The 19,379-nt window shown below is 37.1% G+C and overlaps 1 protein-coding gene across 1 annotated transcript; it reads right to left on the bottom strand.

Moving 5' to 3' along the window:
* Nucleotides 1–2,379: 2,379 nt before the first annotated feature.
* On the bottom strand, nt 2,380–3,120 carry LOC145292388 (uncharacterized). The gene has a single exon (XM_080138715.1). The coding sequence runs from the start codon at nt 3,118–3,120 to the stop codon at nt 2,380–2,382; it is 741 nt and encodes a 246-aa protein (XP_079994841.1).
* Between the last annotated feature and the right edge of the window lie 16,259 nt (nt 3,121–19,379).

Raw genomic sequence — 19,379 nt, forward strand, 5'->3', positions numbered from 1 at the left:
TTCGCGTTGGCTGCGAATATGTCGACTACACGCTTACGGTTGCAAGTGAGTCTGCGAGGAAATTGGTCCGTCCGTAGAAAACTGTCGACGTTGTTCAGATGATCGGCGCTACCAGTGGGTCGGTACGAATCGTGATCGACCAGTGATGAGTGTATTAGTGTGCATGATGCAGCTTACTCATGTTAGCTGGTAAACTCCGATGAGGGGTGGTGAATCGTTGTGAGTTCCAGAAGTGTACAGTGTTTAATGAACATTTTGTGCGTAGGTGGTCGTGGTTGTTGCGAGAAAAGGTTGATATCCTGTAAGGTGTTGCTGGAAAGGGTTGATATACCGTAGCACGATGTTGAAGGTTGATGTGTCATAACGTGTTACTGGAAAGGTTCGATGTACCGTAACATGTTGTTGGAAAGGCTTGTTGTCTCTTGTTCCTTTCCATAATTGTGTTTAAAACTGAAGTTGGGGACTGGAGTTGAAATAGCGTAAGAATTACTATTTGAGTTTTTCAGTGGGCTTGTTGCCATACGTTCTCCATGATCAAATTGAAAGCTGAAATATTTTTATTTACACATTGGCGAAAAAAATATTTAGATATAATGAAGTAAGTTTAAAGCTGTGATACATAGCTAAAACGCGCGTGTGATGGTATGCTTGCGACTTCATCATCACTTTATTTGTAAATAAATTCTGGCGTTCAAAGTGCGTTGAAAATGCTATTTTAATTTGTTAGAATTCCCGTTCGTAGTAGCGGCGGACGTATGTCGTTGGAGTGAGGTATGTGTTGTGCCGCGGCATTCGTTCGTTGAAGGTGTCCATCACATGTTCGTAGTCATGTCTTGGTACGAAGTGCTTCCTGACTGAGGTAAACGAGAACTGGTCCTCGAAAAATAGTTTAGTTGAACAAACTGGTTTATAAGAAGGCATGCAACAGGAAAAAATTGACCTTTCAGGTTCGCGAGGTCTGATTATTTTCCTGTTGAGGTCATAACGCGAGAAAAATCAAAATGTTCGTGAGGATAGTAGCCCGTTGGTGTCATCGAAGCTTGTATCAGACATCCTTCAAAGATACGCTTCGTAAAAAATCTTGAAAGGAAACAAATTGCTATATATATATATATATATATATATATATATATATATATATATATATATATATATATATATTGTCGAATTGGCATACCGACACGTAGGGGGGAAGAAAAGACGGTTTAATCGTGCAACGAAATGTCGACGTTGCTTACAAGCAGTCTTTCCTTGTAAAAGTAACAAATGGGTAACGATGATCGAAGTGTAATTTGTCTAAAAGACAGCAACAACTACTACCACAACAGCAGAGCGGCCATCCCTTTTATCTACTCCGACTCTTAGTCGACGAGATTCACGCGTGACTGGAATGTCCATTTAACTTGTAAGTAATAAACACTCAGGTTCTTTGATTAACGGACCACCGGCCGTGTTGTTCACAGCTGCCAGCACTTCTTTCTTCCCCACCGACCTACCCTCGGCAAGTCAACCAATTCAAAATTCTCACACATTTCCCACAAAAGAAAAAAAATCTTTAAGAGAATAAAACAGTATGTTTAGACTCCTGATAAACTGGGTCTACCAGTTACAACTCCTTGAGGGTTGCAAGTCGGACAGAACCATTGTTCATCTTCTGGTGGTGCTTCAGTTAGACCCACACAGCTGTAGTGAAACCAGTCATTGCATCTATCGCAGGCTATAATAGGTCTGGTATCCTCAGGTATGTTACATATAGGACATATCCAACTTATAGTACTCTCTTTCCGTTGAGGGTCCTGGTTTATATCCTGTGACCTCGATGGTTCCATGCCTATGGGTGCAGGTTCTCCAGGCTGTTGAGAGATTTCCAGAGGAAAGAGATGCTTGATAGAGTATGTGTCTATAGCTCCATTCCCTTTCCTCACTTTCACCATGCGCACCAAGTCATCACTTCCTTGGATTAGCTGTAAAACTTCACCTAGGGACCAAAAAGGCCTTGTCTTCAGATGGCTTTTTATGAGCACGATATCTTCTGGTTTTACTTTATCTTCAAAAGAATTATCAGCCAAGCTCATTGCTCTTTCTCTGAGACTCAACAAATAGTCCTCATTCCAAAGTCAGGCTTTCTTCCCGGTAGCGCAGGGTTTGAATCAAGTCCCTTCAACTAATAGTATCGATCGTTTCCTGGTCCGGGTTTTCCAACCGCATTATTATTCCTTGACCAACATTCGCATTTATGAGAGAGTTAGGGGTTAAGACATTCAGATTAGCATCCTCAGAGCTCCTATATGTCAGGGGGCGGCTATTTACTGACCTTTGCCCATCAGACAAAATTGTTAGTAGACCAAAATAGTCTACTTTACCTCTTCCTATTGCTTTCTATAAGCAAGATTTTATGGTCTTGATAGACCTCTCCCAACTACCACCGTACCAAGGTGAAAACAGTGGAATTGTGCAATGTTTTAAGTCATATGGGCTAAATCTTTCCTTGAATTCGTCCGCTATCATGCCCCGGTTAATGATTTTGGCAGCAGCGTTAAATATACGAGCATTATCCGAATAAAGGTGTGTAGGGATTCCAATCACGTTTGTGAACCTAATGAATGCTTGAATAAATGATTTCACAGTCATATCCGGAACCAGTTCCAAATGTACAGCCCTAATACTCATACATGTCAATAGAAGAATGTACATTTTATAGTCTTTATGTTGTCCTTTAACATAAATATGGTTGGTAAAATACACACCGGTATGTAGATACGACCTGATAAAATTCACCCGAGGGGCTGGTACGTTGGTCGAATTTGGTATTGAAAAGGAAACGGCATTATAGCGTTTACATTTCGCACAAGTACTAACCACATTTTTAACAGCCTGTCTGGCTTGTGGTATCCAGTAACCTGCCAATCGTATTTCATTCAATGTTGTGGTCAAGCCTAAGTGTTGGCTTCTTTGGTGATATTCTTGAATAATCAATCTTGTTAGATAATACTCTTTTCCCAATAAAATAGGATTTTGGACCTCATATGAGTGATATTCCGATTTTCCTATTCTTCCCATCGATCGTATAATGCCCTTGTGGTCCAAAAAGAGATTCAAATTCTTCACCAGTTTAGGCATGCTTTTCCTTGAGGGTCTAGCAAAAAGTCCAACTCCCTCGAAAAGGATTTTTTTTTTGCATTGTCTTGATCGGGTAGGCATTCGCTTGTAACTCAGGATCCATCTCCCTCTTTTTTAACTTGTTGATGAACTTGAATATCAGTGAAGTTACACTGATCAACTTACTTAAACTGGAGAATTTTTCCAGTTTGACTTCTGATGTAGCCACTTCATTCTCTGCGGCATAATTTACTGAAGCGCCAATCCGCTCCATTTGAACTTTAGAAAGGCAACTTAACTCACAATGGCACCAGGAGGATTCTTCTTGCCTTATCCATTTCGGTCCCTCATACGAAAGAGAAAACTTTTCCTTAAATTTCTTGATAGTCAAACCTCTGGTGATGTAATCGTCCGGTTTTTCATCTGTTGAAGTGTACTGAAAGTTTATCTTTATGTTAAAATCAGATTTAACTTTCTCAGACATTTGGGCTATGTCCTGCAATCTATTCCGTACAAATACATTTTTCGTTTGGACGAAGTCAGCCAAAATCCAGGAAATAACTACCTGAGCATCTGTGATTACAAAGGCGTATTTTATAGGAATCTCCTTTATGGACTCTCTTATAAAAGGGAAGCATTTCATTGCTAAAAATACTAATAGAGGTTCCAACGTTGGGAGGGATTTTCCCTGGAAAGGAGCCATTTTCGCTTTGGCAAATACCAAGGAGGAATTTCCATCCTGTACAGCATATACCGCAAACCCATATGCGGCTTTATACGCATAACAGAAAAAGAATAATTTTGTATCCTTTGCTTCATCTATAACCCTCCTGGGGAAAGATACAGATTCTAACGCTGATAAATCTTTTGCCAACGTTCTCCAAACTGAACTCATACCTTGTGGAACCATATCATCCTAATTTAGTTTTGGTCTCCATATTTCTCTCATCAATAAACGACCTCGCACTGTCACAGGTAGATACAGAGACAAAGGATCACATACCTTGGAGGTCTCCGATAATATTTCCTCTTAGTTGATGCCTCCAAGTCGCTTGATGGTGGGGAGACTTATAGAATATTGAACAGGGTAATACTGATACCCCAGCACCTTTTCCCAGCCAGAGTCGAATCCTGATAACGTTCCATCTGCCTCTATTTTTTTTGGAGTGTTGCACAGTTGGAATTGCAAATATTTCCCTTCTGCAGACACTCTCTGGCAGAGATATACAGATGAAATAGATTTTCTGCATTATTCTCAGTTTTCACTAAGTTGTCAACATAAAAACGGGATTTCAGTGCCTCCGAACATTCACCCAAAGGGAATTTCTCTGTATGAAACTTTAACACGTAATTTAAAATAAACGCGCTTGTATTGAAGCCAAAAATAAGGGTTTTGTACCTGTAGCAATGTAATTTTTCACCTTTCTTCAGAAAAAAGCAAAACCGATTAGGATTCTTTTCCGAGTCCAGACGAATCATCAGAAATGCTTTTCTGATGTCAGCCAACAAGACATATCGGTTTGTTCGGAATCGGATCATCAATTATAATATGTCGCTCATCAGGTTCACTCCAGGATATACTGATTCGTTTAATGATACTGAGCCCTTATGTTTATAAGAACAATTAAATACCGGTCTCACCTTGGTAGTAGCCTTGTCTGTTAGTTTTAGCACTTGCCTATGGGGAATCCATATATAGTCTTGAAATTGTTTGGGAGGCACAATTGTTTCTTCAATAATACCCGCGTCTTCTTGTTGTTGAAAAACTTGCAGACACTGATTATACAAGTTTTTCTTCTCCAGATCCTCGTTAACCTTTTCTAGAACCCGAACAGCAGTATTGTAATTAGACGGTACCGATTTTAATTCATCTTCATACCACTGATGTTGTACATGATAGAGACCATCTTTTTATGTGATTGAATCTCTAAACTGCTTAATTTTCTCTTCATTCAAGTTGGAGAATTTCTCGTCCGTGTGTAATCTAATAGATTCAAGGTTGAACATGTTTTCCAACCCTCGCTAGACACTACTCTCTTCAAACAAATTTTTTGAGGGTCTGGGTAGGATTCCACTGGGTTAACCACGTAGTTGATTCTGGAAGATAGAACTGGTGGAGTTTTCGCCAACAACTCTGCATAATTAATCTGTGTTCTTTTTGGGTTTTTAATCTGGTTCTTATATAGAAAAGAAAGGATTAGTCCTTTTTTGGTCTCGAATGCTGCTCCATACATTCAAGAGACTATCTTTAAAGTTTCCAGGTACTGGATTGCGTCGAGTCCTAATAACCCATTTATAGTAACTAAATCCTCCTTTGCATTAAACTTTGCAGCCAGTCTGCGATTCTTAAAATTTCTAAGAACCTGAGTAACCCTTCAAGGCTGTAAGACAAGTTCAACTTGGTCGCAAATATCTGAAGAGTATGTGTTTTGACGAGCATCAAATTCAATCCCAACGAGATTTCCTTTAAGGTTTTAGGACTCGTTCCTAAAAAGGTCTTTACTTCAATTATTTTATCCTTTGCGAAGGAGAGGCAATTTAGCTTCTTTAAAATTAAAGAGTCCAAATAAGTTATTTGACTGCCAGTGTCTAACAGGCAGGTTACCTTCACTTTTTTATCCCCTCTTTGCACTATTATTTCAATTATGGGAGAAAGGAAAGCATTATCGTCTTTTGTATGTAGGCAGGTATCAACCTGCATACTACTCGTAACAGTTGAGCACATATCAGTTATGTACTTTGGAGTTGCAACTATGGCAACAAATTATTCTTGATGTCCTTAATGGACACATATTCCACAAGTGAGATCTATTTAGGCACCGAAAACAAAGACGCAGGTTGTCCTGACTTCATGGGTCGTATAGTTGCCACAGTCCTCAGACAAATGTTTATTGCTTTTGCAAAAGTCGCATCTTACCTCGGATCTACATTCAGCATTAAAAGATTTAAGAGAGGAGGTTTCAATTGTCTCCTCTGGCTTAATCTTAGGTTGCAGTCTAGGTTTGGACATCAGTACCTTGGTCGGCTGTCTGGCAACTAGCATTTGTTTCACTATTCTTGGTGTTTCCTTCAATAGTGTGGAAAATGTCGGGAAGGTAGTCTCAAAGATTTGTAAGAGTTTTCCCTTTACTTCGGGCTGAAATTTCGCAAATAACACTTGTGCTATTATTACTGCTCCAGCTGACTTATCGTCATATAAGTCACAATTTTTTTTTTAAATCCTTCCAGGTTTTGGGGTTTATCTAACTGGAAATCTAATATTTCCTTAATTATTCACTTCTTATCTCCTCCTTGTCCAAATATTGGTCCTTTAATAGCTTAAGGACCATAGCGTAACTATCTTCAGAGGGAGAGAGATAATTTATAAGTTGGAGGGCCCTACCTTCCAAGGAGCACCTAAAAAAATATAGTCTTTCCGTGTTTGATGTGATGGACCTGGCACAATTTTCGAACCTTGTCAAGAAGTCCTTGAAGCTCCTCTTGTTGGTGTCGAAGGCCTTCCCATCAAAGTGTGGCCCCTTCAACTTTATTTTAAATGGCTCCACAGAAAATGAAGAAGAGGCTGTTGGTTTGAAGGGTGGCGATCTCTCATTTTCTGGAGTAAATGGTTTGTCATGACTAGGGGATGAGTCAGCATCTTCCATCGAAGTAACTGCTGGGTGTTCATTCTGGCCAGCTTTCCGCAGAGGACTTAAACGCTGTCTCGCTCCATATTTAAAGCGGAACGAAGCTAGATTTAAGCTTGCCAATGTTTCTGCTTCTCCTCTTGCAGCCAAGTGTTCCTCCATGCCAACCAGTCCTCTATTTCCTCCTTAAATAGAGAAGCACTTCTTCAGAACTCTTCTCTTCCATTTTTAATACTTCCAGGGTAGTTAGTATTTATCTTTGAAGAAATTCTTGTTTCAGCTTCAGGTCCTCCATTGTGACTGAATCATCCATGTTATAAATTCCGTTGAACACTAGAATAATCCAACTCCAAAGAGGAGAAATCAATTTCGTTTCAATGTATGTATCTTAAAATGGAAAAGAATCAGTTACACTTTGTTTCATTAGATGACAGCCATTACTGTTTTATAAAACCACTAGCGTTACTGACGCAGATATTTATGCACACAAAAAAGAGTCATTTAAATAAAAATAAAATCCTTACTCATTAAGTTTCGTTGCCATGTGTCGGAATTGGCATACCGACGAGTGGGGGGGGGGAGAAAAGACGGTTTAAGTCTTGCAACGAGATGTCGACGTTGCTTATAAGCAGTCTTTCCTTGTAAAAGTAACAAATGGGTAACGATGGTCGACGTGTAATTTGTCTAAAAGACAGCAACAACTACTACGACAACAGCAGAGCCGCCACCCTTTTTATCTACTCCAACTGTCAGTCGACGAGATTCACGCGTGACTGGAATGTCTATTTTACTTGTAAGGAATAGGCACTCAGGTTCTTTGATTAAAGGACCACCGGCCGTGTTGGTCACAGCTACATGCACTCCTTTCTTCCCCACCGACCTACCCTCGGCAAGTCCACTAATTCGAAATTCTTACAATATTTTATATGTTCGTAAATATAGATAAAATTCATGTTCTTTTTTTTATTATTATTTGGCCGTAACAGAAAAAATGTTATTTTCTTTATTAGAGTGGTTTTCATTTTTAGTTAGCACGAGCAGCGAACAAATATGGCGGACAGTCCGATAATATACGCACGTGTTGGACGGTGAGATTTAGAATGCGGCGAAAAAGTATTGTTCTCCTTTTTTGGAAATTGTGTTTTTATTTGGATTTTTGTTGTTTCTTCTTTTTTTGTGTGCATATTTCGTTGGTTATTTTACGATGCCGGCGTTTAATTTTATTTGCAACGGTGAGAATGCTTAAATCTTTTCTTTTGAACATAGCGGTAATGAGAAATGGTCGTTAGGTAACCATTCTTAAAAAAATCACGTCGAGGTATAGAAATCTGTGGAGGACAGGATGGTCTGATTATGGAATTGGCATCCCATTCTCCATGTGTTTAATGAATGGTAAGAGACTGAGAAGCAAGGCTCGCATAATGAAGAGACTAAACATATATATATATAAATACATATATATATATATGTATATATATATATATATATATATATATATATATATATATATATATATATATATATATATATTATTTAATTAATTGGAATGCTTGTTGGGATGAGTATTATTTATTCATTTATTTATTGCGGACAATTAACCTTAGCTTTTAGTTGTTTCACGACGTTTTGGCAAACTATTCCTTTGGCTTCGTCGAGACGAATTAACTGAATTATTGGCGTTAGAAGTAGGTTTAGCTTAATGTAAATGTTCTTTATTATTGAAGCTATCTCTCTACATGTCTCTGTCAACATAGAGACGATAATATTTTCCTATCAAGACGTGGTCTTTGATTTGACCTTATACTGTACGTGCGGGCTTCGTAGAGTGTGGTATCTAGATGACACAGAAGCATTTACTGTGCAGAGTGTTTTATGATCAACTATGTTTCGTAGCAGACATGTTCCTGGGTTCTAACCCTGTTTCATTTTTAGTACTAGAAATACTCACTCCCTTCATTTATTTTGCCTCCGAACAACATCTCTTCCAATATTCCAACTTTATATGTTCAATTTCTTGCATCGCATTTGACCTCTACTCTGATCTACAAACTGCCTTGCTTATTACCAGAGCAGCCGGAAAATATTGCGGGGCATATCATTTAGCCGAGTGTTGGGAGGGCGCGTCCTTTTCTCTTAAATATTTTCCCACAATGAATTTTTCGTAAATAAAATCTTTTGAAAATTGTTACCATTATTTAAGTAAGACCAAGCCACGAAATTAATGTCATATTTTTTTAGAGTTTCAAGCATAGGGTAAGCCTTACAATTTTGACAATTTTTAAATACCATAGATCCTCTCAAGTACGATTCGAGCTTCTTGTTTAGGCAAACGAGATAGAATTTTTTTGTGTTAATAAAGAACATATTCTGAATCAATATTCTTTGCTTGGATATAATCACCAAGCATGAAGCTAGACAAAATGCTCTAAATCATAAATGAAAGTCCGCCTTTAAATCCGCATTTAATAGAAGGCGCCACCATATTGTACTCAAGCTGGCATCGTTATTTTGCTAGTTGATAAAAAATATATCTAGCTATATAAATTCAAAGTAAAACAGGACAAGAAAACCAAGAATACAAAACCCTGAAAAGAGACAAACATTATTCACGCATTTCTTCCATTGTCTCCGTTACAAACTCATTGATTTATTTTTAACAAAAAGCGTCAAGCAAAGAATAGAAAATGTTTCGGTTTCCCGCGCATCCAAACAACGCGGGCAGAAAATGGCGCGAACAACCGTGATAACGACCGCGTGATATAATACCTCGGAAAATAAATAACGCAAGATAATAAATTTATAAAACAAATAAACATGTAATTGAACGACTTGAAGAAAATACAAACATCTTGATCTGCTTATATGGTGCCCAGTTGTAATTTGCTTCCGTTTTCCGGCGCTCAAACTTTCGGAATGAAATAATTTGATTAGCAGTGAATAATTCAACGAATCTCTAATACAGTTTGTTAGTAAAGGCGTTCGCGTTGCATGTATTATTGATTTAGGCACTAATGAAGTAGTGTTCATCGATACAAAGTCTTTGTGAAAGAATAATTCCACTCTGTAACAAAAATCATATTTGTTCAGTATTCATGCATATATTGCTATTTTATACTTCGTTTCATTGTATGAAAACTTATTTTTTTATATTCTAGATTTTATCTCATTGGTATGAACTTCCAGTTAAAAGCAGAATATAAAATTTGCATGGACCGTTTCTATACATATACTTTTGCATGGAGCGTTCTATACATATACTTTTAAAATATTTATCAGCTGTTCAGGCACGATTAAGTGCTTATAAAATCAACTGTTGCAAAGAAGCCTGTTAGTATCAATAACATGGTATAACATTAAATAATGAAAATTGGCTAGTCATAATCATAGTTTAATATGTGAGCTGAAATGCTATTTTGGTCCAACCTTTAAAACCTCTTAATAAGTATTTTTCCAGTATTTATTTATATATTGTTTGTTCATATTTTGTGTTATGAATAAAACACATTTCTTTTTATATTCTACTAGCTGTACCCTGCCACGCGTTGCTGTGGCTCAATTTGGTGTAATGGAAAAATCTAATAAACAGAGAAAATGAATGTTTCTTATACTCTTAGTACAGCAATCCACTCCGAAAAGTGAAAAAGAAGGTGAAAATAAATAAAAAATATGGTACTCTTGCAGAATTTGGTACGGATCCTCGGAAGTTTCTGTCAATCATGGTTTGGGCTCGACCAATAATCCGTGGATTAAGCCGAATGTCACTAAAATGTTGGAACGCTAAATTGAGTTTTTTTTTTGTTTTTGTTTCTTTTTAATACAAAAATGCTAGTTATTAATTAATATTTGGGTGGGGGCGGGGTTACTATACACAGATTCGAAAAAGTTGTCCCAAAACAAGTAAATAAAAGCAAAGGAAAGTCAAGTTAGGTTTCTTCCTAACTTGATATTTTTTTAGTGGTTTTAATTCATATATGACGTCACACGGAGATTATAGTTGATGGTAATGAGATGCATGTGTTAAGTTCTGTAATGAGATGCCTGTGGAAAGTTCTCTAATGAGATGCCTGTGGTAAGTCCTTTAATGAGATGCCTGCAGTAAGTTCTATAATGAGATGCTTGTGGTAAGTTCTGTAACGAGATGCATGTGGACAGTTCTGTAATGAGATGCCTGTGAAAAGTTTTGTAGTGAGATGCCTGTGAAAAGTTCTGTAATGATATGCCCGTGGAAAGTTCTGTAGTGAGATGCCTGTTGTAAGTTCTGTAAAGTATATGGCTGTGGTAAGTTCTGTAATGAGATGTCTGTGGAAAGTTCTGTAATGAGATGCCTGTGAAAAGTTCTGTAATGAGATGCCTGTGAAAAGTTATGTAATGAGATGACTGTGAAAAGTTCTGTAATGAGATGACTGTGAAAAGTTCTGTAATGAGATGCCTGTTGAAAGTTCTGTAATGATATGCCCGTGGAAAGTTCTTTAGTGAGATGCCTGTTGTAAGTTCTGTAAAGTATATGGCTGTGGTAAGTTCTGTAATGAGATGTCTGTGGAAAGTTCTGTAATGAGTGCCTGTGGAAAGTTCTGTAATGAGATGCCTGTGGAAAGTTCTGTAATGAGATGCCTGCGGTAAGTTCTGTACTGAAGTCCCTGTGGTAAGTTCTGTAATGAAGTGCCCGTGGTAAATTCTGTAATGTAGTGCATCTGGTAAGTTCTGTACTGAAGTGCTTGTGGTAAGTACTGTAATGAGATGCATGTGGCAAGTTCTGCAATGAGATGCCTGTGTTAAGTTCTCTTATGGCATTCCTGTGTAAAGTTCTGTAATGAGATACCTGTGATAAGTTCTGTAATGAGATGCCTGTGTAAGTTCTGTAATGACGTCCCCGTGATAAGTTCTCTAATGAAGTGCCTGTGGTTAGTTCTATAATCAAGTGCCTGTGGTAAGTTCTTTAATCAGATGACTGTGGAAGGTAGTGAGTTTTAAAACTAGTGTCGACACAATTGTATCATGTAACAGTCCACAACAAGGAAAGCGAAAGGAAGTTAATATAATCGTAAGATCACTATGAAAAGTTTAGAAAACATTAGCCAACTAGAGTCAAAGAGGAAGGAAAGACTGAGGAAAGAGGACTGACTAGAGCTCCGCTGGAAAAGTGCAAAGAGAACTTGGACCTTGGGGAGGCTTAATCCCATTCAAATTCCAGTGAGGAACAACTAGAAATCAATGGCAAGCAGCTATTGCAATAACGCAAAATTATTTCCAAATGTTATCAAAAGAGGTAGAAAGTACTGGCAATCTGGCGAGACTTGTTGTCTCTCAGCTTCCAGTGAACACCACAAACTGTTTTCAAGGAGAGATCTTTGATTAGCTTCTTATTAGCTAATAATAAATAAAAGTGAATTGATTCTAAGAAACTGCAAAAGAAGATCTACCAATTTTGTCATGGGCTGCGTAGACTACAAAAAGGCATTCAACATGGTTACATATTCACGAAGAGTCAAGTGTTTGGAAATTTTCGTAATAGCCCCTAACATCGGAGTGCATATAAAAAATAGCATGCAGAATTGGGAAACAAATTTGATTTTAGAAAATGTTGTGTTAGGCAAACTGAAAATTAAGAGAGGGATATTCAAGGATTGTTGTTTTTCCCCGCTGCTTTTTGTCATCAGGTTGAGTCTGTTGACATTTCTTTTACAGACTGTGAAAGCAGCGTATAGATTCGGAAAAGGACTACCTATAGTTTACCATCTGTTATTTATGGATGACCTTAAAGTTTTTGGAAAGAATTAGAACCAGATTGATACCTTGATGAAAAAATAATAAAAAGATGCAACTTATACCAACCCAGGTAGTCTTAAACTTCCAACAACAGATCCGGTAAAGAATGTTGACGGCAAGAGAGGCTACAAGTATTTGGGGATACTGGAAGTCTATAACATTAAGTACATGGAAATGAAAAAAAAACAAGGCTCAGCCAAGTACAACAGAAGATTAAGTTTTATTATTAAATAACACCTCCACAGTTGAATACAATATATGCCATCAACGCCAGAGTAGCAGCTATCATTCGATATAATGTTTGTATACCTGACTGGAATGTTGATAAATTGAAATGTTTGGGCACAAAGACACGTAAAATGCTTACAATTTTTGTGGCTTTTGCTAAAAAAAGATGTTAATCGATGGTATTTATCTCGAAAAGAAGGTGGTAGTGTCTTACTTGTTGTTGAAGATATTATAAATATAGAAGAAGAAAATCTGACTAAATATATTTCTGAAAGCTATGAAATTATTTTGCATGAAGTGAGGAGAGAAAAGATAAGACCTAGGGCGAAGGAAAGTCACAGATTACAAGAGAGAGATAGAGGAAAAATCGGTCGGAAAGAAACTACGCAATGCATTCTTTACAAATTCTAAATTTAGAGATAATGACAGCTGAAATTGGTTGGTCAAGAGAGATCTTAAAAGTTCTACTGAAAGCACATTAATGGCAGCCATAGATCAAGTCACTCGCTAGGTTTATCAAACACTACATTGACAAAACTGCAGAAACACCGATGTGCAGAATGCGTAATGAAAGAAAAGAAACATTAGCGTATATTGTATCAGAATGTCTTATGCTACCTCAACATCAATATACAAAATGGAGACACAACAAAGTCGCTCAGGTTCTACACTGAAATACACTCTACTAATTAGTCCACAATTTGTTCAGGAAAACAACAATATCAAATTTCTTTGGGATATGCGCATACAGACGCATAAGGTCCTTGGACACTCCAGACCTGACATAGTTGTACTAAATAATAACAAGAGAACTTGCTCAATCATTAACGCATCTCGATACCAGAGCGCAAGAGAAATAACATGAACAAAAAACAAATAAATAAATAAATACAAAGATATTAAATGAGAATTAATTAAACTCTGGGATCGTAAAGAAGTTACGATGATTCCCATTGTAATTGGAATGCTTGACACCATAACAAAACCCACCATAGATGGGTTAATAAGACTGATAAGACATTTTGTAAAAAGACTTGCCTGTTAGGAATGGCGGTAATGTTAAAATCAAATGAATTGACCTAATGCTCAAGAAAAAAATGCAAGTAAAAACATAAAAATTTGAGACTTTTATAGGATAATAATAATAATAATAATAATAATAATAATAATAATAATAATAATAATAGAGACACTAATTAACACTACCAGGATCTTCAGCCAAGATATCCAAATGGAATTTGGAATCGAAAAGTGCGCACAACTAGTTATAATAAAGGGAAAACTGGAAACGACAGACGGCATGAAACAACCCTAACCCTAGCCCATACCAAACGGAGATGAGGCTACTAGGAGAACAAGATGACTAGAAATACTTGGGAATTCTGAAATCGGACACCACCAGAGCAACAGAAATGAAAGAGAGAATTGGTAAGGAATACGTCAGGAGAACAAGAAAACTCCTGGAAACGAAATTATATAGCAGAAACCTAATAAAAGGTATAAATACACGGGCAGTGTCACTAGTAAGATACTCTGGACCGTTTATAGGGTGGACAAAAGAGGAACTGAGACAACTCGACCAGAAAACCAGGAAACACATGAACATGCATAATGCACTACACCCAAAGGACGATATTGGCAGACTCTACGTGAAAAGGAAAGACGGCGGGAGAGGACTGATCTGTATAGAAGACTGTGTGAAGGACACAAAAAAAAAACTAGAAAAATACATAATGCAAAACACTGAAAGGATAATTATGGCAGTGAGAGACACGGAATAAAAACAACAAAACAGAAAACACAGAGACAAATGACAAAACGAGAAAAGAGAAATGGGAAGAGAAACAACTTCACGGAAGATTCATAAGAATGACAAAAGATGAGAATAATGAAAACACCTAGACATGGATGCGAAAAGGATATATAAACCGATAAAGTGTATCTCTAATAACTACAGCACAAGATAACTCGATAAGAACCAACTATATAAAAGCAAGGATAGATAAAACATAGAAAACAGCAAATGCAGACTATGTGGACCAAGAGACGAAACGATAAACCATATAGTAAGTGAATGCAGCAAACTGGCCCAAAACGAATACAAAAACAGGCATGACCAAGCGGTGCACTGGGAATTGTGCAAACGACTGCATTTTGAGCGTACAGACAAATGGCACAAACATAAACCCGCAACAGCACTCGAAAACGAGAACCACAAACTCCTATGGAACATGGACATACACACGGACAAACCCATCCAAGCAAGATCACCAGATGTCGTAATAATTAGCAAAAAAGAAAAATCCTGTCAAATCGTAGACTTTGCTGTCCGAGCTGACCACAAGGCGAGTATGAAGGAAAAGGAGAAACGAAGCAAATACACAGATCTAGCCAGAGAGTTAAAAGGGATTTGGATGATGAAGAAAATCAAAATAGTACCGATAATAGTAGGAGTACTAGGAACAATTCCGACAACCTTCGAAAAAAGAAAGTCAGAAATTGGAATCAGAGGAATAAGTGCAAAAATACAACGACTAACGATAATGCAAACGACTGAAATATTATGGAAAACTTTTAAATGCGGATAATAATACAAGAAGACAATATAACGAATAAGCGTTACAGGGAATGAAGAACACCGAAGCTGCATATCTACAAGTTCTATACCCACATCATGCATCCCCCATTGTATCATCACCGTCTCTCTCAATAGAAAAGTAATACCAAAGAGCCGTGTAGGGTCAAGAAGGATTGAAAGACCGAGGAGAGAGCGCTGGCCAGACCTCGGCTGGATAAGCGCAAAGAGAACTGGGACCTTGGTGAGGCTTACTACCACTCAAATTCTAGTATAAACCAATGGCCACTGCCAGCGGGAAATCAATGGTATGAGGCTGTTGCGATGATGCAAATTCATTTGCAAATACTATCCAAGGAGGTGGAGAGAATTGGATGCCTGGGGAGACTTGTTGTCACTCAGCTTCCAGAGAACACCACAGGTTTCCAATGAGATTGTTTGATGACTTGTGTGAAAGCTCCATGTGAGCCAATAATAATAATAATAATAATAATAATAATAATAATAATAATAATAATAATAATAATAATAATACTAATAATAATAATAATAAAACAAGGAGTACAATAGACATTCCCAAAGTACTTTGAAAAGAGACTAGGAGAAATCAGACTTAAAAGGAAAACCGAAATACAAAAGGAAGAAATTGCTGGAGATATGTGGAGACTTTTTGTCATCCAATCTTCAGGGAACATGATTATTTCCTGTGTGAAAATCTTAGCGTGTTCAAATAATATAATAATAACAATAACAAAAATAACAACAGTACTAATGATAACAACAGCAATAATAATAACAACGATAAGAAAAATAACAACAATAATAATAACAACAACAATATTAATAAAAGAAAAAGAAATAACAGTAGCAGCAGTAGAATCGTTAGACTGCTTATCTCTATATAACATGTATGTTTTACTTTGCCTATTTGTACACAAATATAAAAAGAGTAATAGGCAAAGTATCTATCAATAAGACAATATACTTTTATTTGGATAATCTGTAACCAAATAAGACGTAAAGCTTATTTTTTAGTTAAAAGCATAACTTTTGATGTTTTTTTGCAAATAAAACTACAATAAGTAAAGCATTCATCTTAATTACTCTCTCATGCAATTTCTTTCACGATATTTCAGAAATATAATTTTCGTGCTAATAAAGTGGTAGACGTTATATAAATATACACATTGGCATAGTGGGAATTTGCACTAACTTGGTGACCATTTGGAAAGGCGAGGCGCTGTATGTACTGCGAGGTAAAATACCAGTTTGAGAAACTGGCGCGGTCTATCAATCTCCAGAGGCTTAATGGGCCTCTCTATGTGTATGTATGTGTGTGTTTGTGTGGTAGGCACCCCATCTAGTGATTACGTCACGATAAAAATACCCTTTGATAGCCCTGACGAAACATCAAGTATTCGGCCACAGACAAGAATTGAATTGTTCTTCAGATGCTGCACTTCTATTTCTTGTTCTCTTTCGGTGGAGGAGAAATCCTTCACGACTGAGACAATTTTTATTTTTGTACCTTTTCTCCACGTTAAAAAACGACCCTGGTGTCTAACTGTCCCGTGGGGAGGCATAGTAAATAGGTACACTAATCGTGTAGTAAGTATAATCTCAGCTACGAACGCGCTGTATGGATGGACTAACTGCGCAAAAGACAGCATAATCTTGTAATAATAATAGAAACATGGAGAACTATTAGGAAAATGAAGAATTAATAACATAAGTAAAGGAAGCAATATCAATAATAGTACAAATAGTAATAGTAATACTTTTAGTAATATTGACTAGTAATACTGTAGCAGTGGTTTAGTAATATTGACTAGTAATATTGTAGCAGTGGTTTAGTAATATTGACTAGTAATATTGTAGCAGGGGGTTAGTAATATTGACTAGTAATATTGTAGCAGTGGTTTAGTAATATTGACTAGTAATATTGTAGCAGTGGTTTAGTAATATTGACTAGTAATATTTTAGCAGTGGTAGATAATATGACTGCCGGACGGCGGAAGGTTGCCAATGTGAACCAAGAGCTTACAATGCAGTTATAAATTATGAAATATTTCACTAAGAGCAAATTCTATTAAAACGGAATATATATTCAGAACAATAAACTATTCTGTTGAATATTTATATAATGAGGATTGGAATATTTGTAAGCAAAACAATAAGATTACTATTAACCAAAAATCATACCACTCACCTGATAGTCACGTAGTAGAACAAAGAAACACGATTGTGATATAAGCACGTAGTCAGGCAGGATTAATACGTCAGTTAGGAGTAGCTGACGGAGCCCATTCAGCAGTTTGGGTGGCCTATCAAACGTAAGGGGATTCTATCTCGGCGATATTCGAAAACGTCCAGTGGACCAATTGGTAGAAGTATTTAAGAACTATATGGAAGCATGCAAATTCCGAAACACATCATCAAAATATGACATCATAAAAATATTACATCATAAAAAATATGAAATAAAAGAAATAAACATATTGTGGCACAATGACGTAACCCTTTTTAAGGGAGCTAACGGCTTCTACATTAATGAACCTTGTGCCTAACTTGTGCGGTGCAATTGTGTAAAACAGGTGTTTGTGATTTTGAAAATGTACTGTGATGACTTAAGCCAGGTTGACATATGTTTATAATTCAGTACATAATAAAAGTAAAAACAATGCTGACATAAATTGAAAAACAAATCATTGCGTGAAATGCATCGTTCTCTCATTCTCTCTCTCTCTTTCTCTATTTCTTTCTTTCTCTATTTCTCTCTTTGACTCTCTTCCTCTCTCTTGCAATGAAGAAAGAGAGAAATGAAATATAATTTGATTGTTGTAAAGACAGTTGAGGTTTTCTCGCTGTACGCGATGGGTCGACTAAATATGTTTCCTAACTTGTTAACTGTTTAATAAATTATATTTTTATAAAAATGTATTTTGTCGCTGTTTTCATACAAGTATTCGATTTCAGCATACCATTAATGCCGACGACAGAAAGCTGCAATGAATACGCAACAAGCGACGATGGGAAGATGCCTGCAATGACAACACATAATGCGACCCGTACCAAACAGTTATAGCCGACGACATATCCATCCGTTTTCGTTGTGTTTCCAGCATGTGTCTATCGTTTAGATATCGTTGAATATCGTTCATTCCCCGTGGAGCTGGTTGCATTCCCAAGACGTTCATCAACCAAGTAACCCTCCTGGGGAGCGATAGTATTACAATATGACGACATAAAAAATATGGCATCGTAAAAATACAAATCTGTAAACTATAACCGCGTTTTAGTGTTTCCATTTGGAAGAGGATGCCAATCACCAGAAGAGAGGGAATCTACAAAATAAAGTATGTGGCTTGTCTTGTGACAAGCAGACATAGATGCTTTTCGTCTCTTTGTGAAATAACTGCATCGCGTATGTATATTTGTCCCGTTTGGTGAACTGAATTGACACACACACACACACGCATTCACAAATGAACATTACATAATTACATAAACACTAGACGATACGACTGGTTATATATATATATATATATATATATATATATATATATATATATATATATATATATATATATATATATATACATTCCCGTCCACATACACCTTTCAGGATAAAGCTAGAACCCAGAACTAGATAGAATCGAGCAATTGCATCGACAACGGACAACGCCAGACCCAAAGTGGGTTTCGATGTACTGCATCTCATCAGTGACGTGCTCCGACATAGGCGCGAACCCAGGTCGTCGCACTAGTGAAGTGTGCAATACTGACGACCTTATGATATGGGCCAAGGCGCAATCTATTGACTATGCCTCGATTTTTTTAAAATTCTTATATTTTTCATCCAGTTCTACTCGATGTGACGAGCAACGCTATAGATTGCGCCTTGGCCCATATCGTAAGGTCGTCAGTATTGCACACTTCATGAGTGTGACGACCTGGGTTCGCGCCTATGTCGGAGCACGTCACTGATGAGATGCAGTACATCGAAACCCACTTTGGGTCTGGCGTTGTCCGTTGTCGATGCAATTACTCGATTCTATCTAGTTCTGGGTTCTAGCTTTATCCTG

The sequence above is a fragment of the Euprymna scolopes genome, chromosome 13 (genome assembly GCF_053919585.1).
Source record: "Euprymna scolopes isolate OS-2025 chromosome 13, ASM5391958v1, whole genome shotgun sequence".
Lineage (NCBI taxonomy): Eukaryota > Metazoa > Mollusca > Cephalopoda > Sepiida > Sepiolidae > Euprymna > Euprymna scolopes.